The 21,903-nt window shown below is 35.4% G+C and overlaps 1 protein-coding gene across 2 annotated transcripts in view; it reads left to right on the top strand.

Moving 5' to 3' along the window:
* eIF5B (eukaryotic translation initiation factor 5B) overlaps positions 1-21,903 on the top strand; it is a 288,622-nt gene that overhangs the window by 130,652 nt on the left and 136,067 nt on the right. For both annotated transcript variants that reach the window (XR_011332334.1, XM_069826929.1), the window contains exons 19-20: positions 4,704-4,911; positions 10,977-11,072. Coding sequence is in view for 1 of the 2 variants with exons in the window: in XM_069826929.1 (XP_069683030.1) it covers positions 4,704-4,911; positions 10,977-11,072 (304 nt within the window). In the remaining variant the exon portion in view is untranslated. The remainder of the gene's footprint in view (positions 1-4,703; positions 4,912-10,976; positions 11,073-21,903) is intronic.

The following is a 21,903-nucleotide window of genomic DNA, read 5'->3' as shown; positions in this document are numbered from 1 at the left end:
CATGCGGGTGGTAATGAAACAGTGCTTTTGGAATTCTGCATCGATTCATTCGTTCGAGATGACCCTTCCACTGAAGTTGATATTTGCTGATGAACTGCATAATGGGTTGAATTTGAAGTTCTTGCATTATGTCCTCATTTTTTTATGATCCCAGCGAGTATATCCAGCTGTTGCTCTCATGAACCTCATCTCACTTGCTGTTATTCTACTGACATCTTTATTCTTCAAATGATTTGTAAACATTTCCATTTTACTAGTTAGCAAATTCGACGAAATTGTCTATCTTTAAACTTTCTTTATAAAATTATTAACAATAAGTTGGACTGTGTTGGTTTATTTTATCATATAACATTATATGCACCTAAGCTTAAAACGAAATTTCGAAATTTGTTTTACATACCAAGGACAAATACTGAATCCCATAAAAATTCCCCAGTTTTCCAAATGTTACAGTTATACAATAAATTACATCCTCATCCGAATGTTGATATTTTCAATATGAATTTCTCTAGATACAGAATTATTTGTTATCATATTTTACAGAATATTGTTGTCAGTTAATTTGAAGCTACTTTCATGCCTTATTTCAATTCTCTTTTTTTCTTTCTCTTATTTCTATTTTGTTTCAGTTTTTAATAAGTGTACGTTTCCTTTTCCTTGTTTATGTTTTATAAATTAATTTGTTAGTCGTGAACATTGTAATTGGGCTTTGCCTGTTATGTTCAACAACAAATGAATAAATAATAAAAAAAAATACTGAATGCTGAAGTTGGTAGAATCCCCATAACTTCTGAAAATTCTCACACGTCTTCTTTAAGAGCATCCCCCACAAGTTTCCCACTTTGTTCATTTGTTGATGTTTTCGGCGTTCCTGGTCTATGCTGACATGACCATCACGAAAACAAGTAACTGTACTACGATCCACTATAATTCATCACAAAATCCACTCAAAGCACTGTGGATTTCTGTGGCGTTTTTGCCACGTAAAGATTCGATCTTTGATCGTAAATCGTCACAGTACCCTAGACACGTGTAGGCTCCATTTCTAGCTCTCGTTACCTAAATACAGAGTGTGCTCTGGACGAAACGAACACACGTCTTTCTTCCTTAAGCCTTTAACTGCAACTGACGTAAGTTTCATTGGTGTTGCATCATTCACTTCACAGTTATATCATTCACTTCACAGTTATATCAACTTATTCATTATTCATGAAATGACCCTCGTATTATTCAGTTTAACCCAAAAATGTTACGCCTGAAGCGTATTAGGTAGAGATAGTGTTGGGGCAGGTTTTCTTAGTACACTAGTTTGCTATGTTTTCATTCAACCCGTCTTCCTTCATTGTCATTGATCATAATCATCCAGTGAGAGAACTAAGCCAAACACAAATTTGTAGGCTACAGTACACATTTTCTTAACATAACACTATATTAGAAACAAGTATTGATTGCATAGTTTTGATTTCCACTGTCCCAATACGACTGTTTTTCTGTGCGGAGAGGTAAGAGTGGTTAATCTTAATCTTAAGAGACGAGTTGTGTCTTTGAATGAGTTGTAGGGGAGTAGTGGGTACAGTGAGACACAAAATATTAAAACATGTGTATGCAAGTGATAATTCAAATATTTTTAAAATCGAGTGCAATAGAAATAGACATTAAAACATGGAGTATAATAATACATAAACAGAAATGTTAATAGATAAAGGACATAATATACAATACGTGTTTGTAAAAAAAAATGCAAATGTCTCACTGTTCCCATTCAGGAGGGTACAGTGAGACACCACAGTGTCTATTAACGGACATTGAAATGATTTACATTTATTTCAAAAGAAAACAAAAACTTGCTGTCTCTTTATCTTGACATGTTCTGTAGGCTTATTTAGAATCATTTTGATGTCTGACTTCTAAACCATTGAAACATCTGGAACATTTGGAAAGGTGAATTTTCCATGACATTTCAAACTTTTGTGAAAAAATGAAATAAATTTTTGGTGAGAACAAAGCTTATAATTATAAGAATTTAATGTAATTCTTTATTGTTTTTTAACATTTTCTTAAATTTTGTGAATATTTTTTTATTTATGAAACCATTAAAATGTAATGTATCCATTATTTTAAGCTACAGTTCCTAAATTGGTTACTACTATGTTCATTTTTAATGTTAGTTACTGGTAAATGTATTACAGTTTGTTTTTGCAAATCATTGGTACATGGGAACAGTGAGATGTCTCAGTGTACCCTGCAATGGCATGTCTCACTGTTCCCTTTACGCATAGTTCATTTAAAAATGACGCCATCACTTCAAAATTAAAACAAGAAAGACGAAACTTTGCCAAACATAATCTCAAATACCATAGTATCAGGTAACAAAACATTCATATTTTATATCTCATTTGTATATCGAATATAATCTTCATTAAACACAAACCAAAATTTTACTTCTAGAGTGAAAAATTACGAATTATTTTTTCATCACTCACCTTTATAACTAGAATCAAATCGAGTATGAAAATACTGTTACTTTGCTCATGCAACATACAACTCCACTGTTACCAACATCTCAACATCAAAATTTACCATCTAATAAAAATGTCTCACTGTTCTCCTTGTCTCACTGTACCCTCTTCTCCCCTATTAGCACTCTGAAGAGCAGACATCTTATTCCTTATAAGAAAACCTTGAAGTGGATTCTTCAGGCACGTGAAAATGTTAGAAAATAAGTATGGCAGTGGGACGAAGTTGGGTCACACATAATAAATAGCACAGCCTTATTAGCAACGTTGGCCCCGACAGTCTGTGCAAAAAGAGGCGAATTTGAGGAGCTTCACTATAAGCTTCCGAACAATTAAAACATTCATGATATGATATATCTGTAAGGAACACCACGTTCGAAATTTTGCCAGTAATCCCCATTATTCTCTCTCTACATTATACTAATGATCTGGAAGTACAACTCGAAACCAGATAATAGTTTCGTTGTTTTTACGGTTTATTTTCTTGATGTTCCAGTTCGAATCCCTCTTTTAAGAGAATATTTGGGCAAAATGTCAAATAACTCGAATATGCGGGCTATTTCATATGAAATCGATCAGAAGAAAACCTCGCATTTTTTTATACTCTAATTTTTCCCTATTTATACAAGGTGCCGAGGAGAGTGCATTTGCAAAAATATACTATCGAAAGTCAAACAGTTTTCGTGTTGTTGAGCGACAAATTTAGCGTAGTTTAGAAAAACAAGCCTCTTTCAGCGCTCAGATCTCTAGAACCATTTACTGCAGAACATTGAACGAGAGCTCATTTTAAAGCTGACATTTGGTAGGTTATGATAAGAAGTAATCCTTATTTTTATTGTATACAGAGAGACAGATAATCTGATTTTACTTACTTTTAGGCTTTTTGCCCATTTATACAAATGTAAAAAAATATTGAGAAAAAACCTTGCATTATTAAGAGGGATTCGGCATTGTTTGCTTAGTGGCTCGGCAATAAGTTTCGAGGGTATTAAATAGATTATTTTCACACGCCTAGATTTGAAAGGCGCAACACAGCACACACTGGCCGAGAGCTGAAGATAAGCGAGCGTTGGGCGTCATTTTACTCCTGTGTTTATGAAAACCTGTGATAATGCTAGCCCAGCTATGCACTACTAGACGAAACATCACGTGTTTATGTCTCCTGGCCTTGCTTGCCTAGGCTAGCTCCCGCCTCACAGTCAGCTGGTTAGCTCACGCGTGTACTATTTATTTTCTTTATTTGAGTTTTCAATACTTTCTTATTAACGTTGCACCAGTAAAAAATACGTGTTTATTTGTACTTTCAATGCGGAATCTAACCATATATTTTAAAAATATTTTTTCATGGGCAAAGGCGTCTTAATTAAGAAAAATCTAAATTTCTCCATTTCAATAAAAAGTAAGAAAATCTGTTTATATGTCAATATAAACTTTAACTTTTCAGCATCAAAATAAACCGTGATTTTGATCATTGGGTGAAAGGGTTTCGGAGCCACAACAGTTTAAAGTTGCTAATTTTATGAAAATACGATAAATTAAAATAGTTTTAATTTAAACACTATTAAGTTCTGATGCCTCAAACTTTGCACAAAGCATTGTATCATAGTTGTCTACGGACAGAAAAAGTTTCATTGTGTTTAAAAATTGCAAGGTCAATTTTCTCTATATTTCGGTCGATTTGAGATGGAATAGCCCATACATACATCTCTCGTACACTTTTATCTTTTGTTTTTATTTTGTATTGATAACTGTTGTTTTTTGCAAGTTTGGCTTGCAAGTATAGCTCCCTGTAAAGCTGACTGGAATAATTTCAAGGGAAAAATTATCCCAGAGCCGGGTATCGAACCTGAAACCTTTGAAATTATTCAAGTCGCTTTCCAGGGAGCTGTACCTGAAAGCCAGATTTGTATAATACACGTTACTGTTCATTAAATAAAACCACAAATTTAAGTCACACAGAAAGTGTGCACTCAATGCGGAGCTCTGACGTTCTATCACCCCATATGTAGATATAAAGAGAATAATTGAGCCGGGTCTGGTATAGTTCCTGGGTAGCTCAGTCGGTAGAGCTTTGGCGCGCTCAGTCAAAGGCATCGGGTTCGATACCAGGCTCTGGAACAATTTTTCCCTTGAAATTGTTCAACTATTGTTTTTGTTTGTGTGTGTGTTTTTTTTTTCTTTTTGCAGATATGCAACAATTTTAGCGTTTGATGTGAAAGTTGAGAGGGATGCACAAGATCTTGCAGATTCTTTAGGTGTAAAAATATTCCAAGCAGATATTATATACCATTTATTTGATAAGTTCATGGCATATCGTGAAGAGTTGAAGCAGAGGAAACGAGAGGAATTCAAACACATAGCAGTCTTCCCATGCAAGCTTAAAGTATTGCCACAGGTAAGGAGTATGTTCATATTATTAATACCAATAAGTGTCATTACTTTGTGATCTTCATCTTACGATGTTTGGTGACGTATATACGTCCGTTGATGTGACATATTAATGAATTAAATACTATTATAGTGACAATCATGCCATGGTATGAAAGAAAAATTTCACAACCTCGAGCGGGAATCGAACCTGCGACTTCCTGGTCTCCGGTCTGGCGCTCTATCACTGAGCTGTCGAGTTCGTCTCACGCCAAAGGCTCGGAATTATCCTTTCATACTGGCGACTCTGTTATAGAGTACTGTCCATAGCGTCTGATCTTAGTCAGCACTGCTTATGGCTGGAAAGAAACTTTACAATGTAATCTTCATCATACGTCACCCAAACATCGTAAGATGAAGATTACATTGTAAAGTTTCTTTCAAACCATAAGCAGTGCTGACTAGATCAGACGCTATGGACAGTACTCTATATAACAGAGTCGCCAGTATGAAAGGATAATTCCGAGCCTTTGGCGTGAGACGAACTCGATAGCTCAGTGGTAGAGCGCCTGACCGGAGACCAGGAAGTCGCAGGTTCGATTCCCGCTCGAGGTTGTGAAATTTTTCTTTCATACCATGGCATGATTGTGACTATAATAGTATTTAATTCATGTCATTACTTTATTGACGATAGTCTCGTGCTTACTGTTTTTTCCAGTGGCCGTCAAGTTCTCCTGTTCAAACCAGCTGAGACTGATGTTTTAAAAGGAAATGAAAATCCTAAGGGCGACTTTCTTCAGAAGAAAGAGAAAATTACTATCCTGTGCCTTAAAATGTCACGTAAAATAGTATTTCCGATTTACAAGGCTACTGACATATTTAGCGACCACACATAGAAAACCCTGTTTCACGGATAGGCCTAGATGTCTGCAGGCCAACTTTTCAATTGAGGTATTTCTTGAGACTCCAGAGCCCCCTGTTAGTTAAAGCAAATATAAAATATGAGGGTGGACACAGTGAACCTATATTTAGGAGTTTTCAGGGTTAAAATGTAACAGAAAAGGCCTCGAAATAGTAAGTGTCGTTAAAATGTATTCTCAGATAACACTCTGTTGCTGCAATGGAGCACGAAGTTAAACATTATTATTATTATTATTATTATTATTATTATTATTATTATTATTACTACTACTACTACTACTACTACTACTACTACTACTACTATTGTTGTTAGAGAAGCGGAATTCTCGTCACCGGAACTCTCGTCATTGTACCACCTAGTCACTGCAATTTCGTCACTAGGTATTTTGGTCACCCGATATTTTGGCCCCCAGTACACATTTTCTTATAAATAATAATTTAGTTTGACAAGTAAAATATCCATAGATATACTGTATAAAATGTTATATTATTAATGTTTGAAAATTGCCACACAGCATAAAATGTTACATGATTTATGTTTCAAAATTGCCACCCAAATTGTGTCCGATGGCTCTGAGGTATGTAAGAATATCACCATCTTCTTTATAATCAGGATATCAGGGTATCATTCTGCGATCCTTCTGCCTAAATCCTCCACTTTCTTCATTTTACGGAGTGGGGAATGACCTTAACATTAACCCTAAAGCCCCTAATATTTCAAGTGAAAGGAAATTCCCCTTCGTGATGCTCCATCAGTACAATAAATTTGATAATAACCAAAATAAGTAAGAGCGTCACTTTACAGCTATTTTTTTTTTGCCAAATACTTATATGTGTTACCACGGAAACAACATTACAAACGACATTTAAATATCATTATGCTTATATGCGTATACACGGAAACAACCTTACAATCACATTTAAATCTCATTATACTTATATACGTAACCACGGAAACAACCTTACGATGACATTTAAATCTCATACTTATATACGTAACCACGGAAACAACCTTACGCTGACATTTAAATCTCATACTTATATACGTAACCACGGAAACAACCTTACGCTGACATTTATATCTCATACTTATATACGTAACCACGGAAACAACCTTACGCTGACATTTAAATCTCATTATACTTATATACGTAACCACGGAAACAACCTTACGCTGACATTTATATCTCATACTTATATACGTAACCACGGAAACAACCTTACGCTGACATTTAAATCTCATTATACTTATATACGTAACCACGGAAACAACCTTACGATGACATTTAAATCTCATACTTATATACGTAACCACGGAAACAACCTTACGCTGACATTTAAATCTCATACTTATATACGTAACCACGGAAACAACCTTACGCTGACATTTAAATCTCATTATACTTATATGCGTAACCACGGAAACAACCTTACAATCACATTTAAATCTCATTATACTTATATGTGTAACCACGGAAACAACCTTACAACGACATTTAAATTTCATTATGCTTATATGCGTAGACACGGAAACAACCTTACGATGACATTTAAATTTCATTATACTTATAAGTGTAACCACGGAAACTACCTTACAATGACATTTAAATCTCATACTTATACGAGTAACCACGGAAACTACCTTACAATGACATTTAAATCTCATTATACTTATACGCGTAACCACGGAAACTACCTTACGATGACATTTAAATCTCATTATACTTATACGCGTAACCACGGAAAACAACCTTACGATGACATTTAAATCTCATTATACTTGTATGCGTAGCCACGAAAAACAACCTTACGATGACATTTAAAACTCATTATACTCATAAGTGTAACCACGGAAACTACCTTATAATGACATTTAAAACTCATTATACTTATACGCGTAACCACGGAAACTACCTTACAATGACATTTAAATCTCATTATACTTATACGCGTAACCACGGAAACTACCTTACAATGACATTTAAATCTCATTATACTTATACGCGTAACCACGGAAACTACCTTACGATGACATTTAAATCTCATTATACTTATACGCGTAACCACGGAAACTACCTTACGATGACATTTAAATCTCATTATACTTATACGCGTAACCACGGAAACTACCTTACAATGACATTTAAATCTCATTATACTTATACGCGTAACCACGGAAACTACCTTACAATGACATTTAAATCTCATTATACTTATACGCGTAACCACGGAAACTACCTTACGATGACATTTAAATCTCATTATACTTATACGCGTAACCACGGAAACTACCTTACAATGACATTTAAATCTCATTATACTTATAAGTGTAACCACGGAAGCTACCTTACAATGACATTTAAATCTCATTATACTTGTATGCGTAGCCACGAAAAACAACCTTACGATGACATTTAAATCTCATTATACTTGTATGCGTAGCCACGAAAAACAACCTTACGATGACATTTAAATCTCATTATACTTGTATGCGTAACCACGGAAAACAACCTTACGATGACATTTAAATCTCATTATACTTGTATGCGTAGCCACGAAAAACAACCTTACGATGACATTTAAATCTCATTATACTTGTATGCGTAGCCACGAAAAACAACCTTACGGTGACATTTAAATCTCATTATACTTGTATGCGTAACCACGGTAAACAACCTTACGATGACATTTAAATCTCATTATATTTGTATGCGTAGCCACGAAAAACAACCTTACGGTGACATTTAAATCTCATTATACTTGTATGCGTAGCCACGAAAAACAACCTTACGATGACATTTAAATCTCATTATACTTGTATGCGTAACCACGGAAAACAACCTTACGATGACATTTAAATCTCATTATACTTGTATGCGTAGCCACGAAAAACAACCTTACGATGACATTTAAATCTCATTATACTTGTATGCGTAGCCACGAAAAACAACCTTACGATGACATTTAAATCTCATTATACTTGTATGCGTAGCCACGAAAAACAACCTTACGGTGACATTTAAATCTCATTATACTTGTATGCGTAACCACGGAAAACAACCTTACGATGACATTTAAATCTCATTATACTTGTATGCGTAGCCACGAAAAACAACCTTACGATGACATTTAAATCTCATTATACTTGTATGCGTAACCACGGAAACAATGATACTTAAAGTATCGATTGATAGCGCTAAAGATCATTAAAGAGCAATGCCACTATATTGGGTCTATCTATGCGTATGATAACGATGCCCTGTAATTTTTTCGCTTTCGATGCCCCATTCGTTGAATATTTCCAGCTTAAATTACTTAGGTATTCATGAGTGTGCATTGTGTCAGTTTCTTCACTGAATCATTAGCAGATAAGAAAAATCGTGCCTTCCAAAATGTGCACAGTTACACCTAAGAACGTTGTGATACTGCATTTTAAGCGATACTTGGTATCCATGCTTAATCCCATATTACTTAACTTATACGTAAAAAACTTTTGTCTGCCATGATTTCCGTCCACATATCCTTCTTGCGGAAATAACTCCGAAATTTACGTATAGGAGACATTTTAGATGTTTAATCACATCATAATCTACAAATCCGATTCGTCTTGCCACTTTCATTACTTTTGTTTCGATACTGGTATTTTTCTATCGATACCAGTAAAATATCGAAAACCTAATATCGAGGTCAGTATCGCAAGTTTAGTGTCGATACCTGCTTATATCGATAGTATCGAAATGTTCCTAGGTCAGAGAAGGTAAATACCGCAAGCCCTAAATTTGGTGATGATATTATCATGATTATAATTATATTAGTAATTATTAACAATGATCATTATTGTTTCCGTTTATTGTAATCACTATGCACAGAAATATAGATTAACAATAAAGGCGATGACATCAACAATGACAGTGATGATGATAATGATCACCACTTTGCGTACCAAAAGACGTAAAATAAAACATTACGTTTACCACTCTATCACATAATTAATAATTGTTTGGTTGTTGACTGACAGTTGATAATTTCTACAGTTAAAAATCATTGGTAAATAAATAAAATAAAATAAAATGTTGTCTTTAAAGAACTATGCACACTTCATCCCCCTATTATGTATTCGCTCGTTTTCATACTCTCTCTCGCTGTCATAATATTAATACTCGATCACAACGCGATAACACGCTAGAAATTCCACTCCACACATCATCTCTGTATTCCTTATCTTTCACTGTTGCTACATCTCGTCACTGGAACTCTCTACCGCCTGAAGTCGAGGGCTGCCGAACATTGAAATCTTTCAAATCAAAGTTAGAAAATTATCTTATGACGAGTTGCCAAACTAACTTACTATTATGACAAGTGTTGTATTGCATGTTTCCACATATTCACATTTTTTTATGTTCTAGTGATATTTAACTTATTTTATATTTTTGTTTTCATATTTTCCGATAATGGTATATCTATAATGTGATAAGTTGAGCTATATATAATCATAATTTTCCTTACTGTGTGTACCTAAAAATATTGTATTCATTATATGCTTTGTACTGCACTATTTTATTATTAGCCTATTATTATTATTATTATTATTATTATTATTATTATTTATTATTATTATTATTATTATTATTATTGTTATTATCAATAATTGTCTTATTTTTTTATACTTTGTACGTCTCATTTATTTTGACCTACTGTTCACATTTTATTATGCTTTTTTCTTTCTTTCTGTATGTTATAACTATTTCTGATTTCTACTTGCTTGTTGTTTACATTTTATTATTAATATCTTATACAGTTTTGTGTGTAAAATTGAAGTGTACTTTGTAAATTTGTAGTGTTTTTTGTAACGCAGTTTTACTCCTGGTTGAGTGTTAGAGAAGGCCGTATGGCCTTAACTCTGCCAGGTTAAATAAATCATTATTATTATTATTATTATTATTATTATTATTATTATTATTAAATCTAGGATCAAAATAAAACTTAATTTTTAAACATACTTTAAGTTTTATAGGCATATTCTAAAAAGTATACATATATGCCTACTGGTACTCTTATTTAATTAAAATATTAAGCGAATTTAATTTCGAATCTTTGAAGCATTTATAAGTGTGGTATTATAGCCTTGGTAATCTTACAGTTAAAATACACTTTTTTTTTAATTTCTTTCAGTTCATCTTCAACTCACGTGACCCAATCGTTATGGGAGTGATGATTGAAGCTGGTATTGTAAAGGAAGGAACTCCGATCTGTGTACCAAGCAGAGAGGTAAGTTACATTGCACAGTTAAGAGTGTCATAGAATAGAGCTATTTTATACCCTTTGTGAGTGTTCAGTCTTCGATATGTAAATATGTTTTCAGATCACTTGTAATATTCCTGAAAGAATTTTTGGCGCGTGAAGCATGGCTGTAAAATGAAGTATTTTGTCGAACTACTCATAAAAAGCTATTAAATATTAATGTATAACAAGCATATAGGCAGCCAAATGACTAGAGCATTTATTTTGGTTTAGTTCTGGTGAATCCAAGTGAACAATAACGGTATTAGGGTAGGTTTCCTCTGGACAGCCGTTTTAATCAGCTATTGATTACCATACACGCACTTACCCCTCACCCAAATATTCGTGAACTCAATTTCGTCTTTGAGTAATGGATTTTTAGATGCAGAAATTCAAAGTGCAGTAAGGAAGTAATGTCATTTATTTCATTTAGTAGGTTCCCTACATGAATGTGAATTATGTTAAGGTCTGCCATTCCTCTTTTCCAAACTGATAGTTACAGACAGGGACGAAGATCTTAAGAGGCTTTTGAGGCTTTAGCCTACTCAAAAAATTCAGTTATACCTAGTAACAGTAGGCCAAGACCAATAAGTTCGTAATAACGATGTATCGTAACACTTGGTTGCACTCCGATCCTTCAATATATTAAGTTCACTGTTGACAGTCATTCCAGGATGGAGAGTTCAGTCCGAGGCTTGTGCTAGAAGCCTCTAAAGGCATGGCTACGACCTTGACTCGTAAGCTTGAGGGGGGACCAGGGAAGGGGTATCGATTTGCTATATCTCGGTACGAAACATGGCTAGCTTCACCTTTCACAATAATACTTTACGCTATACTGGTGTTCTGTAATGCGCTGCGTTGTTGCGTGTTAGTTTAATCAAAAGTGTTTGCGTGCGAGTGTGTGTTACATATTAATTTTGTGTAAAATGGCTCATAATGAAAAAAACATTGAGGTCGTAATTAAATTTTAAAGTTCTTCTGTAGAACAAAAAGTTACATTTGTTGTGATCAAATTTCTGCATGTTTGAAGGACAAAACTAAAATTCTTTCAATAATTTATTATAATAATAAACTGCTCTCTCATTGAGCACATTGGGAATTAAATCAATTACGGCCGTATTCATAGACATTCTTAGCGCGGGCTTCCGGTGGATGATCAGCGAACTAACGTTTTTCGTATTCATAAACCAGTCTTAGCGATGTGATATGATATGAATCCCGTACAAGTAACCAGTCGATAGCCGGGACTAGTTTAGCACGCTCGTAGCGCGGGCTAGCGAAATGTCTATGCATAGCACCATTACTTTCTTAAAACATGCTATGAAATATTTAATGTAAAACTATTTTAATCTCGAAAAAGAAACAAGAACGAGCAAAATTGTATTAAACATTTTTGTTTGAAATATCTCAAAGAATAACCCCTTAAATTAATGATATTACTTACGGTTTACTCTGTATAATGTATTTTTACTCGAGATGAACAAAACTAACTGCCGCTCTCGCTCGCTGTGTTCGTTGCATTTGTCGTTCGAGTCTCGTTTCGTCACTCTCGTGCGCTTCGAGTCTCGCTCATCATTCTCGAAATAGCATTTGATCGACGTGGAAAGATTTCGTAACTTTGAATAACATACATCATTGAAATAAATAACGTTATAAATATTTAAATGAGACAAAAAGACAAAACAGAACAGTATCTTAGTTATCAAAAAGTTCTGGTTCTATTATATGATATTACCTATGGTTATATACTGTAGATAAAAAAAAATTCTCAAATAAATTTGCATTTCTAAGAAACATAAAACATAACGTTAATATCTTTTTACTTGAGATTGCACACTTGATCTCAAACATATGAAAAGAAAATTCCTAGCCTTTTAATAAGGACCTAGTAATTAAATAAAGGCTGGGGAACGGATTATTATACACTGAAAGGTAGACATGATGTTTCAAATAGGCTACTTGATTGTTTATACATATAGGCTATAACAGTTGCCAAAGTAGATAAAAGTTCAGTCAGGTATGAACCACTGTGTCGATTCAAGGCTGCTTGACGTTCGGGACTTCGGGAGTGATCAATCTCGGCATCGCGAAACACTTAAAAGCAGTTTTTAAGTCAAGGACGCGATGTATTACAACATTGTCGTGCGGGTTTTCGGCTTTGCGGGCGCTGTTAGTCTTGCTTCCTCGATCGTTGTTCATCTCTAATTTTTACCAATGCTTTTTAATGACGTGTATGTGGTAATGTATTGAATAACCAATCAGTTAACAATTTATCTCGTCGTAGAAGCCCATCCTGTAATCACGGCGCTACACTTTATTATTATTATTATTATTATTATTATTATTATTATTATTATTGTTATTATTATTATTATCACTGTAACTATTATTAATATTAATATTATTATTATTATTATTATTATTATTATTATTATTATTACTATTTGTACAGATTCCTTGCCGGAAATGCAACGTAGACATACTGTATTATTTTGTAGTCATAGGCTACCAATGAAAGATTATATGTTATATTTCTGTGGTCGGGAGGAAAAAGGTCTTACGTCAATTTTTGTGAAAATGAGATTTTTATATATTCTGAAAGCGGAAACAGTTCTCTACAATCTGGTAAAACGGCTAAAGTCAAATAAGACTCCTGATTGGATTTATATGGCGTTACCAAATGTCCTAAGTACTTTTTGAATCGAGCACACACAGAATAAAGGACTTAAGAATATTTAATACTTTATTCCTTACAAACCATCACATGTTTACTTTGCATGCTTCCCTATTAAAAAGGTCTAACTTGTATTTTAGCCATTTTATCACATACTGATGCTTTTTCCTTTTAAAACTTTAAACACCAGGGTAAACAGTCCTATAATTGCTTAAGAACCATTTTGCATTCCTAATAATTTTCATTTCTAATTTATTTTGACATGAAAAAGGTCTTATACAAATCTGGCTTTCAGGTAGTAGCTCCCTGTAAAGCAGGTTTGAATAATGTCAAGGAAAAATTGTTCCGGGGCCGGGTATCGATTATTCAAAAGGTCTTATGTTTAATAGTACCTTCTACTCAGTTTGACTTCTAGTCATAAAACGGCTTAAGTGCGGCTATTTTTGGAAATAATTAAGAAAATTGTTAAATGAGCAACATTACCTATTTTAGAAGAAATATAAACAAATAATATCCAGGAAAAACCTCTTAATTAAAAAACTCTATAATTGACACCAATTTCAATCTTTCTGCTGCTCTCCTGAAAAGTATAAAATTTTTACTTAAGACCTTTTTCCTCCCGGGCACAGATTTATATTCGCTCCTCAGTCCATATTGGAGGCTTCAGAAATGAATTAACTACCGATAATATATTTTATTATAGACGAGCTATATTTCCTGGAATAATGTAGTCGTGATCTAGGGGAAGAGGTTGTAATGTTTTTCATGTGACATTGCGACACCATGGTTGCGATCATAGAACGTGTAGCCTTGATGATGGCGTAGTTTCAAGGATGAATGGTCAGCTTCAAGTTCCGGCCGTATTGCCTCGAGGATGCGCCTCCAGTGTCTGTAAAATTGGTGAGAGATGTCCGGACCCAATAACCGGTCTTCGCATAGTGCCCCCAAGGGTCTAAATTCGGTATAAAACAAAACAGGTAGCTCCCCCCACCACACACACACACACACACGTACACACGCATGATTACTCGTACGTGAAAAATGTTGCAGTGTTCATGGAACGTAACTCCCTCTTTCGCAACACGGTTCTTGCTTCTGAGTTGACCCTTGTCTGCAGAGAGACTTCTAGGTTCACAGCTTTACTTTCTCGTCTATGGTTCCCTCAATATGATACCACAGTCTAGTATATACTATCACGAAGCTCAATACGTAGTAAATATGCATCCATAGATAGTTGCTAACCATTAGAATCGCTAATATTGCGTCATTACCCCCAATGCGAAATAGTAGGGGAGGAGTGAGTACAGTGAGACAGGGAGAACAGTGAGACATTCTTTATTAGATGGTAAATTTTGATGTTGAAATGTTTGTAACAGTGGAGTTGTATGTTGCATGAGTAAAGTAACAGTATTTTCATACTCGATTTGATTCTAGTTATAAAGGTGAGTGATGAAAAAATAATTCGTAATTTTTCACTCTAGAAGTAATGTGTTTAATGAAGGTTATATTGGATATACAAATTAAATAGAAATATGAATGTTTTGTTACCTAATACTATGGTATTTGACGTTATGTTTTGCAAAGTTTCGTCTTTCTTGTTTTGATTTTGAAGTGATGGTGCCATTTTTAAACGAACTATGCGTAAAGGGAACAGTGAGACATGCCATTGAAGGGTACACTGAGACGTCTCACTGTTCCCATTTACCAATAATTTGCAAAAATAAACTGTAATTATATTACATTTACTAGTAACTAACATTAAAAATGAACATACTAGTAACCAATTTAGGAACTATAGCTTAAAATAATGGATACATTACATTTTAATGGTTTCTTAAATAAAAAAAATATTCACAAAATTAAAAAAAAAAATATTAAAAACTAATAAAGAATTAAATTAAATTCTTATAATTATAAGCTTTGTTATCACCAAAAATTAATTTTATTTTTTAGCAAAAGTTTGAAAAGTCATGGAAAATTCACTTTTCCAAATGTTCCAGATGTTTCAATGGTTTCGAAGTCAGACATCAAAATGATTCTAAATAAGTTTACAGAACATGGCAAGATAAAGAGACAGCAAGCTTTCTTTTCTTTTGAAATAAATGTAAATCATTTCAATGTCCGTTAATAGACACTGGTGTCTCACTGTACCCTCCTGAATGGGAACAGTGAGACATTTGCATTTTTTTTTTTTTTGACAAACACGCATTGTATATTATGTTCATTATCTATTAACATTTCTGTTTATGTATTATTGTATTCCATATTTTAATGTATATTTCTGTTGCACTTGATTTTAAAAATACTTGAAATTTCACTTGCATACATATGTCTTAATATTTTGTGTCTCACTGTACCCACTACTCCCCTATCGGCACAGTCTATTGTTCCTAGCACCCTCACAACTCAAGCTTCGTGACTGTATGTACTAGACTGCGATGATTCTGTTTCTGCAGGAAAAATCGTTATGGATTTACGTTTAAGGGAACTATTTAGTTAACTTTTAATTGGTTTTAATTGCCTCCTTGTACAAAAGTGAAAATTTTGTGACGCTACAAAAATATCAGTTATGAGATTTCTACTTATATGTACGATTTATTTTATCTTTTTACAGGAAGAAGTAGTTTTGATATGTAAAGAGTTCATAGAATCTTTTTTTGTAAGCGAATTTTATTCATAGTGAATTACACGTTTAAAAATACGGTATAATGTATAATACAGTGTGTTTAATTACTTGCTGTCCCACAGCCAACAATTCCAGTGTTGCTAATAGGTCAAACGACACTCTCGAGAAAGTGGAAGCTGTTAATCTGTGTGGTAGAGCCAGTCACGCAACACCGATACTTCCCAGTAAATATTACTGTAAATCGTGCGAAATGTTATCGTTTACACTGGGAATTCTGTCGTAGGAGATTGGTGATATATCGTCCGAATATCAGTTTCTCCAGTTTGTGGTTATTGCTTTCTTAAAACTCTGTTCCCCCATCCCCCTCTCCCCGGCAAGTAGAAATCCCTGAGCGTCAGATCGGAGGAACAAAGTGGCTATAACCCCAGATCACATATAGATTGATCATTCCTACGTTAAAATCGGTAGCACTTTGAAGAAAACAACCGCCAGGATCGCCACCCGTCCGCCTTAAACGAACACGAGATGGCAGTACAGTCGCTAAAGCAATTCAAATGGGAGTTATGACGTGACTCCTTATGTAACAACTAGATGGCAGCATAGTAAACCAGTCCACACCTGTGGAGTAACGGTTAGTGCGTCTAGCCGCGAAACCAGGTGGCCCGGGTTCGATTCCCGGTCGGGGCAAGTTACCTATTTGAGGTTTTTTCGGGGTTTTCCTTCAACCCAATATGAGCAAATGCTGGGTAACTTTCGGTCTTGGACCCCGGACTCATTTCACCGGCATTATCACCTTCATCTCATTCAGACGCTAAATAACGTAATGTGTTGATAAAGCGTCGCATAATAACCTACTAAAAAAAGCATAGTAAACCTGACAAAAGTTGTTACCGTCAGAGCCTATAAGGCCGAGCAATCTGGGTTCGTATGATCTGGGCTATAACTTAAGTACTAATTCTGTCGTCATTTTTCATTTTCATAGTGTTCTGCCCAAGGACAGGTCTTTCACTGCAAACCCAGCATTCTCCAATCGTTTCTATTTTCTGCCTTCCTCTTATTCTCCGCATATGATCCATATTATCGTAATGTTGTCTATCGTCTGATATCTTTTTCTGCCATGAACTCCTCTCCCGTTCACCATTTCTTTTAGTGCATCCTTGGCACAATATGCAGACGACGTCGCATATTGGGAAACACACCCCCGACTCCCCTCCGCTAGGAAGTTACTAAACGCAACACTCAGGCAGTATCTAAATTGGACCAACACGTGGCGGATCACAGTCAACACAGACAAAACACAGATATGCGTCTTCCGCCCAAAACTCCGGACTCGGGTCCTCCAGAACAACCCAGTCACAATAGCCAACACTCAACTTCCACTCCAGCGAAATCTCACATATCTAGGAATACCCTTCACTTCCAAACTCTCCTGGACCGAAGTAGCTAAAGAAACCTGGAAGAAATATAACGCAGCCACCAGAGCAATAAGCTACCTAAGTGGCATCAATCGACCCGGTTGTATAACCGAAACACTCCTCCACCTATACAAAGCATTGGTTAGATCCCTATGCATACATCCCTCCATTTTCCTCGCACAAGCCCTTCCAACGACCCAATTGAAATTTGAAGCACGCGAAAGAAGAATTCTCCGCCAAATCTTCCACCTGCACAGACGCACCAGAAATAACACAGTTTACACTACGACGAAAACAAAGCCACTCTTCACACACCTAAACAACATAAACAGGAAATACACACATTCGGCAGTAAATCGCGTATATACACAACACATCTTCGCAAATCCCCCGAACACAAACAACAGAACAACACTGGAGAAACTCCTCTACAACTACCACCGGCCCCCACCACCAAACTAAAGCACACAAACAAAACCGCAATCACTGTTGGTAATTTGAATACTGTCTGAGAGGACACACGACAGCAACAGAGAGGCAGATCAATAAAATAACACCACACCATGAAAGTCTCCATAACGATTCAGACGCTTCTGCCACCAGAAGGGGAAACTTAAAAATGTATGTATGTATGCACAGTGTTCTGCCCAAGAGCAGGTCTTTAACTGCAAACCCAGCATTTCCCTTTCTTGCTTTCCTCTTAATCTCCCCATATAATACTTTAATGCTATCAGCTGATATCTTTTACCCCGAACTCTTGTCCCGTTCACCATTCCTTAAGCATCCCAAATTAACAAATTAGGCCTACACCAAAATAATTAAAACAAAAAAAAAATAAAGTAAAAAATTAAATAAAATAAAATAAATAAAAAGCCAATCACTGCACTCACACACCTACTGGCACTTAAGCCAGAAATAGTGTCATACACAGTATGTAAATATATATTTATTGTTATTTATGTACAATGGCTGGAGAGGGCGTCCTGCGCGTGTAAGACCCTAAAACGGCCTCTGGCTCAAAGCCAGTAAAGTCAATAAACATCAACATCAACATCAGTAGGCAGTTCCTTCTCAGCCAGTGACCCAGCCAATTCCTTTTTCAGCATCATTCTTTCTTCATCCAATCTTTCCAAAACAGCTTCATTTCTGTCTGTCCGTTTTACACTCTTTCTCCATATCACATTTCAAATGCTTTTAGTCGGTTCACTTCACTTCGTCGTAGTGTCCATGCTTCTGCCCCATAAAATACCACACTCCACACAAAGCACTTCATTAGTAAGTTCTCTTCCTTAGTTCTTTTTCCAGAGGTCCGCAGAAGATGTTCCCTTTACTGTTAAAAGCTTCCTTGGCCATTATAATGTAGAATAACACGTTAACTTTGAACATTGACATTGTTAGTATCTTCTTTACAATGTTTTATACGTTATTGTAATATATCAGACCCTTATCTTTTCCACATACTGTAACTTGTAATGATTGGATATTTATCCTTCGAAGAGGTGGAAAAATTCAAATATCTTGGTGCAACAGTAACAAATACAAATGACGCTCGGGAGGAAATTAAACGCAGAATAAAAATGGGAAATGCTTGTTATTATTCGGTTGAGAAGCTTTTATCATCCAGTCTGCTGTCAAAAAATCTGAAAGTTAGAATTTATAAAACAGTTACATTACCGGTTGTTCTGTATGGTTGTGAAACTTGGACTCTCACTTTGAGAGAGGAACAGAGATTAAGGGTGTTTGAGAATAAGATTCTTAGGAAAATATTTGGAGCTAAGAGGGATGAAGTTACAGGAGAATGGAGAAAGTTACACAACGCAGAACTGCACGCATTGTATTCTTCACCTGACATAATTAAGAACATTAAATCCAGACGTTTGAGATGGGCAGGGCATGTAGCACATATGGGCGAATCCAGAAATGCATATAGAGTGTTAGTTGGGAGGCCGGAGGAATTAAGACCTTTGGGGAGGCTAAGACGTAGATGGGAAGATAATATTAAAATGGATTTGAGGGAGGTGGGATATGATGGTAGGGACTGGATTAATCTTGCTCAGGATAGGGACCTATGGCGGGCTTATGTGAGGGCAGCAATGAACCTGCGAGTTCCTTAAAAGCTATAAGTAACTAAGTAACTCGTAATGAAAATGCATTAGGACACCTTCTTAATTCAGTGCTGTACCGTGACATCATGGATTTTAGAGAAATAGTCGATGAAGATGGCTATGTTTCAAGCATACATGTCCGAAGCTGCTTAGTGTGTAGTGTGGACTTGAGCTTTGAGACATGGTCTTAGTATTTAGTAAGTCAATTAATATTTATTGTATTAGAGTACTTTATTTTTTCTAATCGTGTAATAGTCAATTAAATTCCACTCGAGCTTTGATTTTCTCTAGTATATAATTTATTCCCAAGAAATAGTCTACCCAGGCATCCTGGGTTGCCAAAAACACAGAATAACACACATATAAGAATAGTAATGATTACAGTAAGATAGATGAGTCAAATTGAAATGTGAACTAGGAGCTTAAGTTTAAGAAATAATAAATTTGTACATATATTTGTAACAATCACACACTAACGGATAGAAAAGGGGGGGGGGATTATGATATTCCGTATAAATGATTTTTCAGAATTGCCACAGACCCTTTAATGGTTGAAGTAATTATTTTTGGAATGATGTCATGGATTCCAAATGTTTTGATAGTGTTTACAGTTGATCGTGGGATGGTGCCCCTCGCTCCGATCATTAAACCATGTACTTCCCAGGTGCCTTCCATCTGATATTTTTCTCGAAAATACAGAATAGTAGGCTCATAAATTTGTTGTTTCTCTTTGTTAACCTCAGATGGTTGTGTCTGGCTCATCTCAAATGTAACAGTTGGGTCCAGTATAAAGCCTTTACTATCAGTCTTGTCTAGAGCCACGATATCCGCTCTTCTAATTCCGCCGTCTTCAGACGCAACGCAATGCACCTCTTCATGGACCTCGAAGGATTTGTTTCTAAGGGCTTGTGCTATTAGTTTTCGGATGTTATGATGGCGTGAATTTCTCATGAGTTCTCCATGCTGACAGCATCCTAGGACGTGTGCTAAGGTTTCAATCTCGTTGCAGTATCTGCAACGGAAACCGTCCAAGGATCTCCCATGAAGGCTTCTCACTGGTGCTACGTTAGCATTCATCTTAATTGCGTCCCGCCATTCAGAGGAAGACAGACCGTCCTTAGAAAAAATCCATTCATTTCCGGGAGTATATTCTTGAAATAAAATAACACCTTTTCCTTTATGTGGAAGCGCACACCATTTGTCGTACTCTTGTTTACTAAGATTTTGTCGTAGTTTATGGACATTGATGTTACTTATATCCAGATCTTCAGGTGGAATTTTTAACTTCCTTGAACAAACTTTCTTTTCTGCTGCTATGTTCCTTGTAGAAACGACAAGAGGATTCGAGGTTCTCAATAATGTGTTGCAAATATTGAGATGCTGTAAATATGCTTCCCATTGAGCTTTGAAAAGGCTGAGACCCTTATATTTACGTTCGGTGTACAACATCGCGTCGGGCGTGTCTCCTGGCAAACATAAAATTTCCTTCACCGAACTTCTAATTAATTTATCCACATCTTCGAGAAACCGGTCAGAAAGCTGGTGAAGGGGAGCATTTTGCAGAGGATAAACAAGTATAGTTCAAATATACACATTTAAAACATTTAGTTTTTGTTCTGGTTTCAGAAGATAAGTAGATGTTAAAGCTTGGATCTTATTATTTAAATTATTGATTACTTTGGCACTGTCAAACTTAATTTCATCGGAAAAATTAATCCCAAGGTAATCAAAATCTATAGTGAGATTACTATAGATAAACAATTATTGTTGATTTGTTACGTACAGTTTAAACCATTGCAGCTTTTATTACTCTGCTATCGAACGGAAATCGAAATGTTTTTACATAGCGTCTTTTTTATAAAGATTAATATTGTTAGTAAATATTGACTCAGTTTTCAGTTGAAAATCCTTATTCGGAAAGGCTGTTGATTACGAAGCCAACATCACATCACAATACGCGAGATATTTTTGAAGTTGAATAAGTCAGTTGAGGGCATCC

The sequence above is a fragment of the Periplaneta americana genome, chromosome 5, assembly GCF_040183065.1.
Source record: "Periplaneta americana isolate PAMFEO1 chromosome 5, P.americana_PAMFEO1_priV1, whole genome shotgun sequence".
NCBI lineage: Eukaryota > Metazoa > Arthropoda > Insecta > Blattodea > Blattidae > Periplaneta > Periplaneta americana.
The sequence above is the reverse complement of the archived record's forward strand: the minus strand, read 5'-3'. Positions and strand labels throughout refer to the sequence as shown.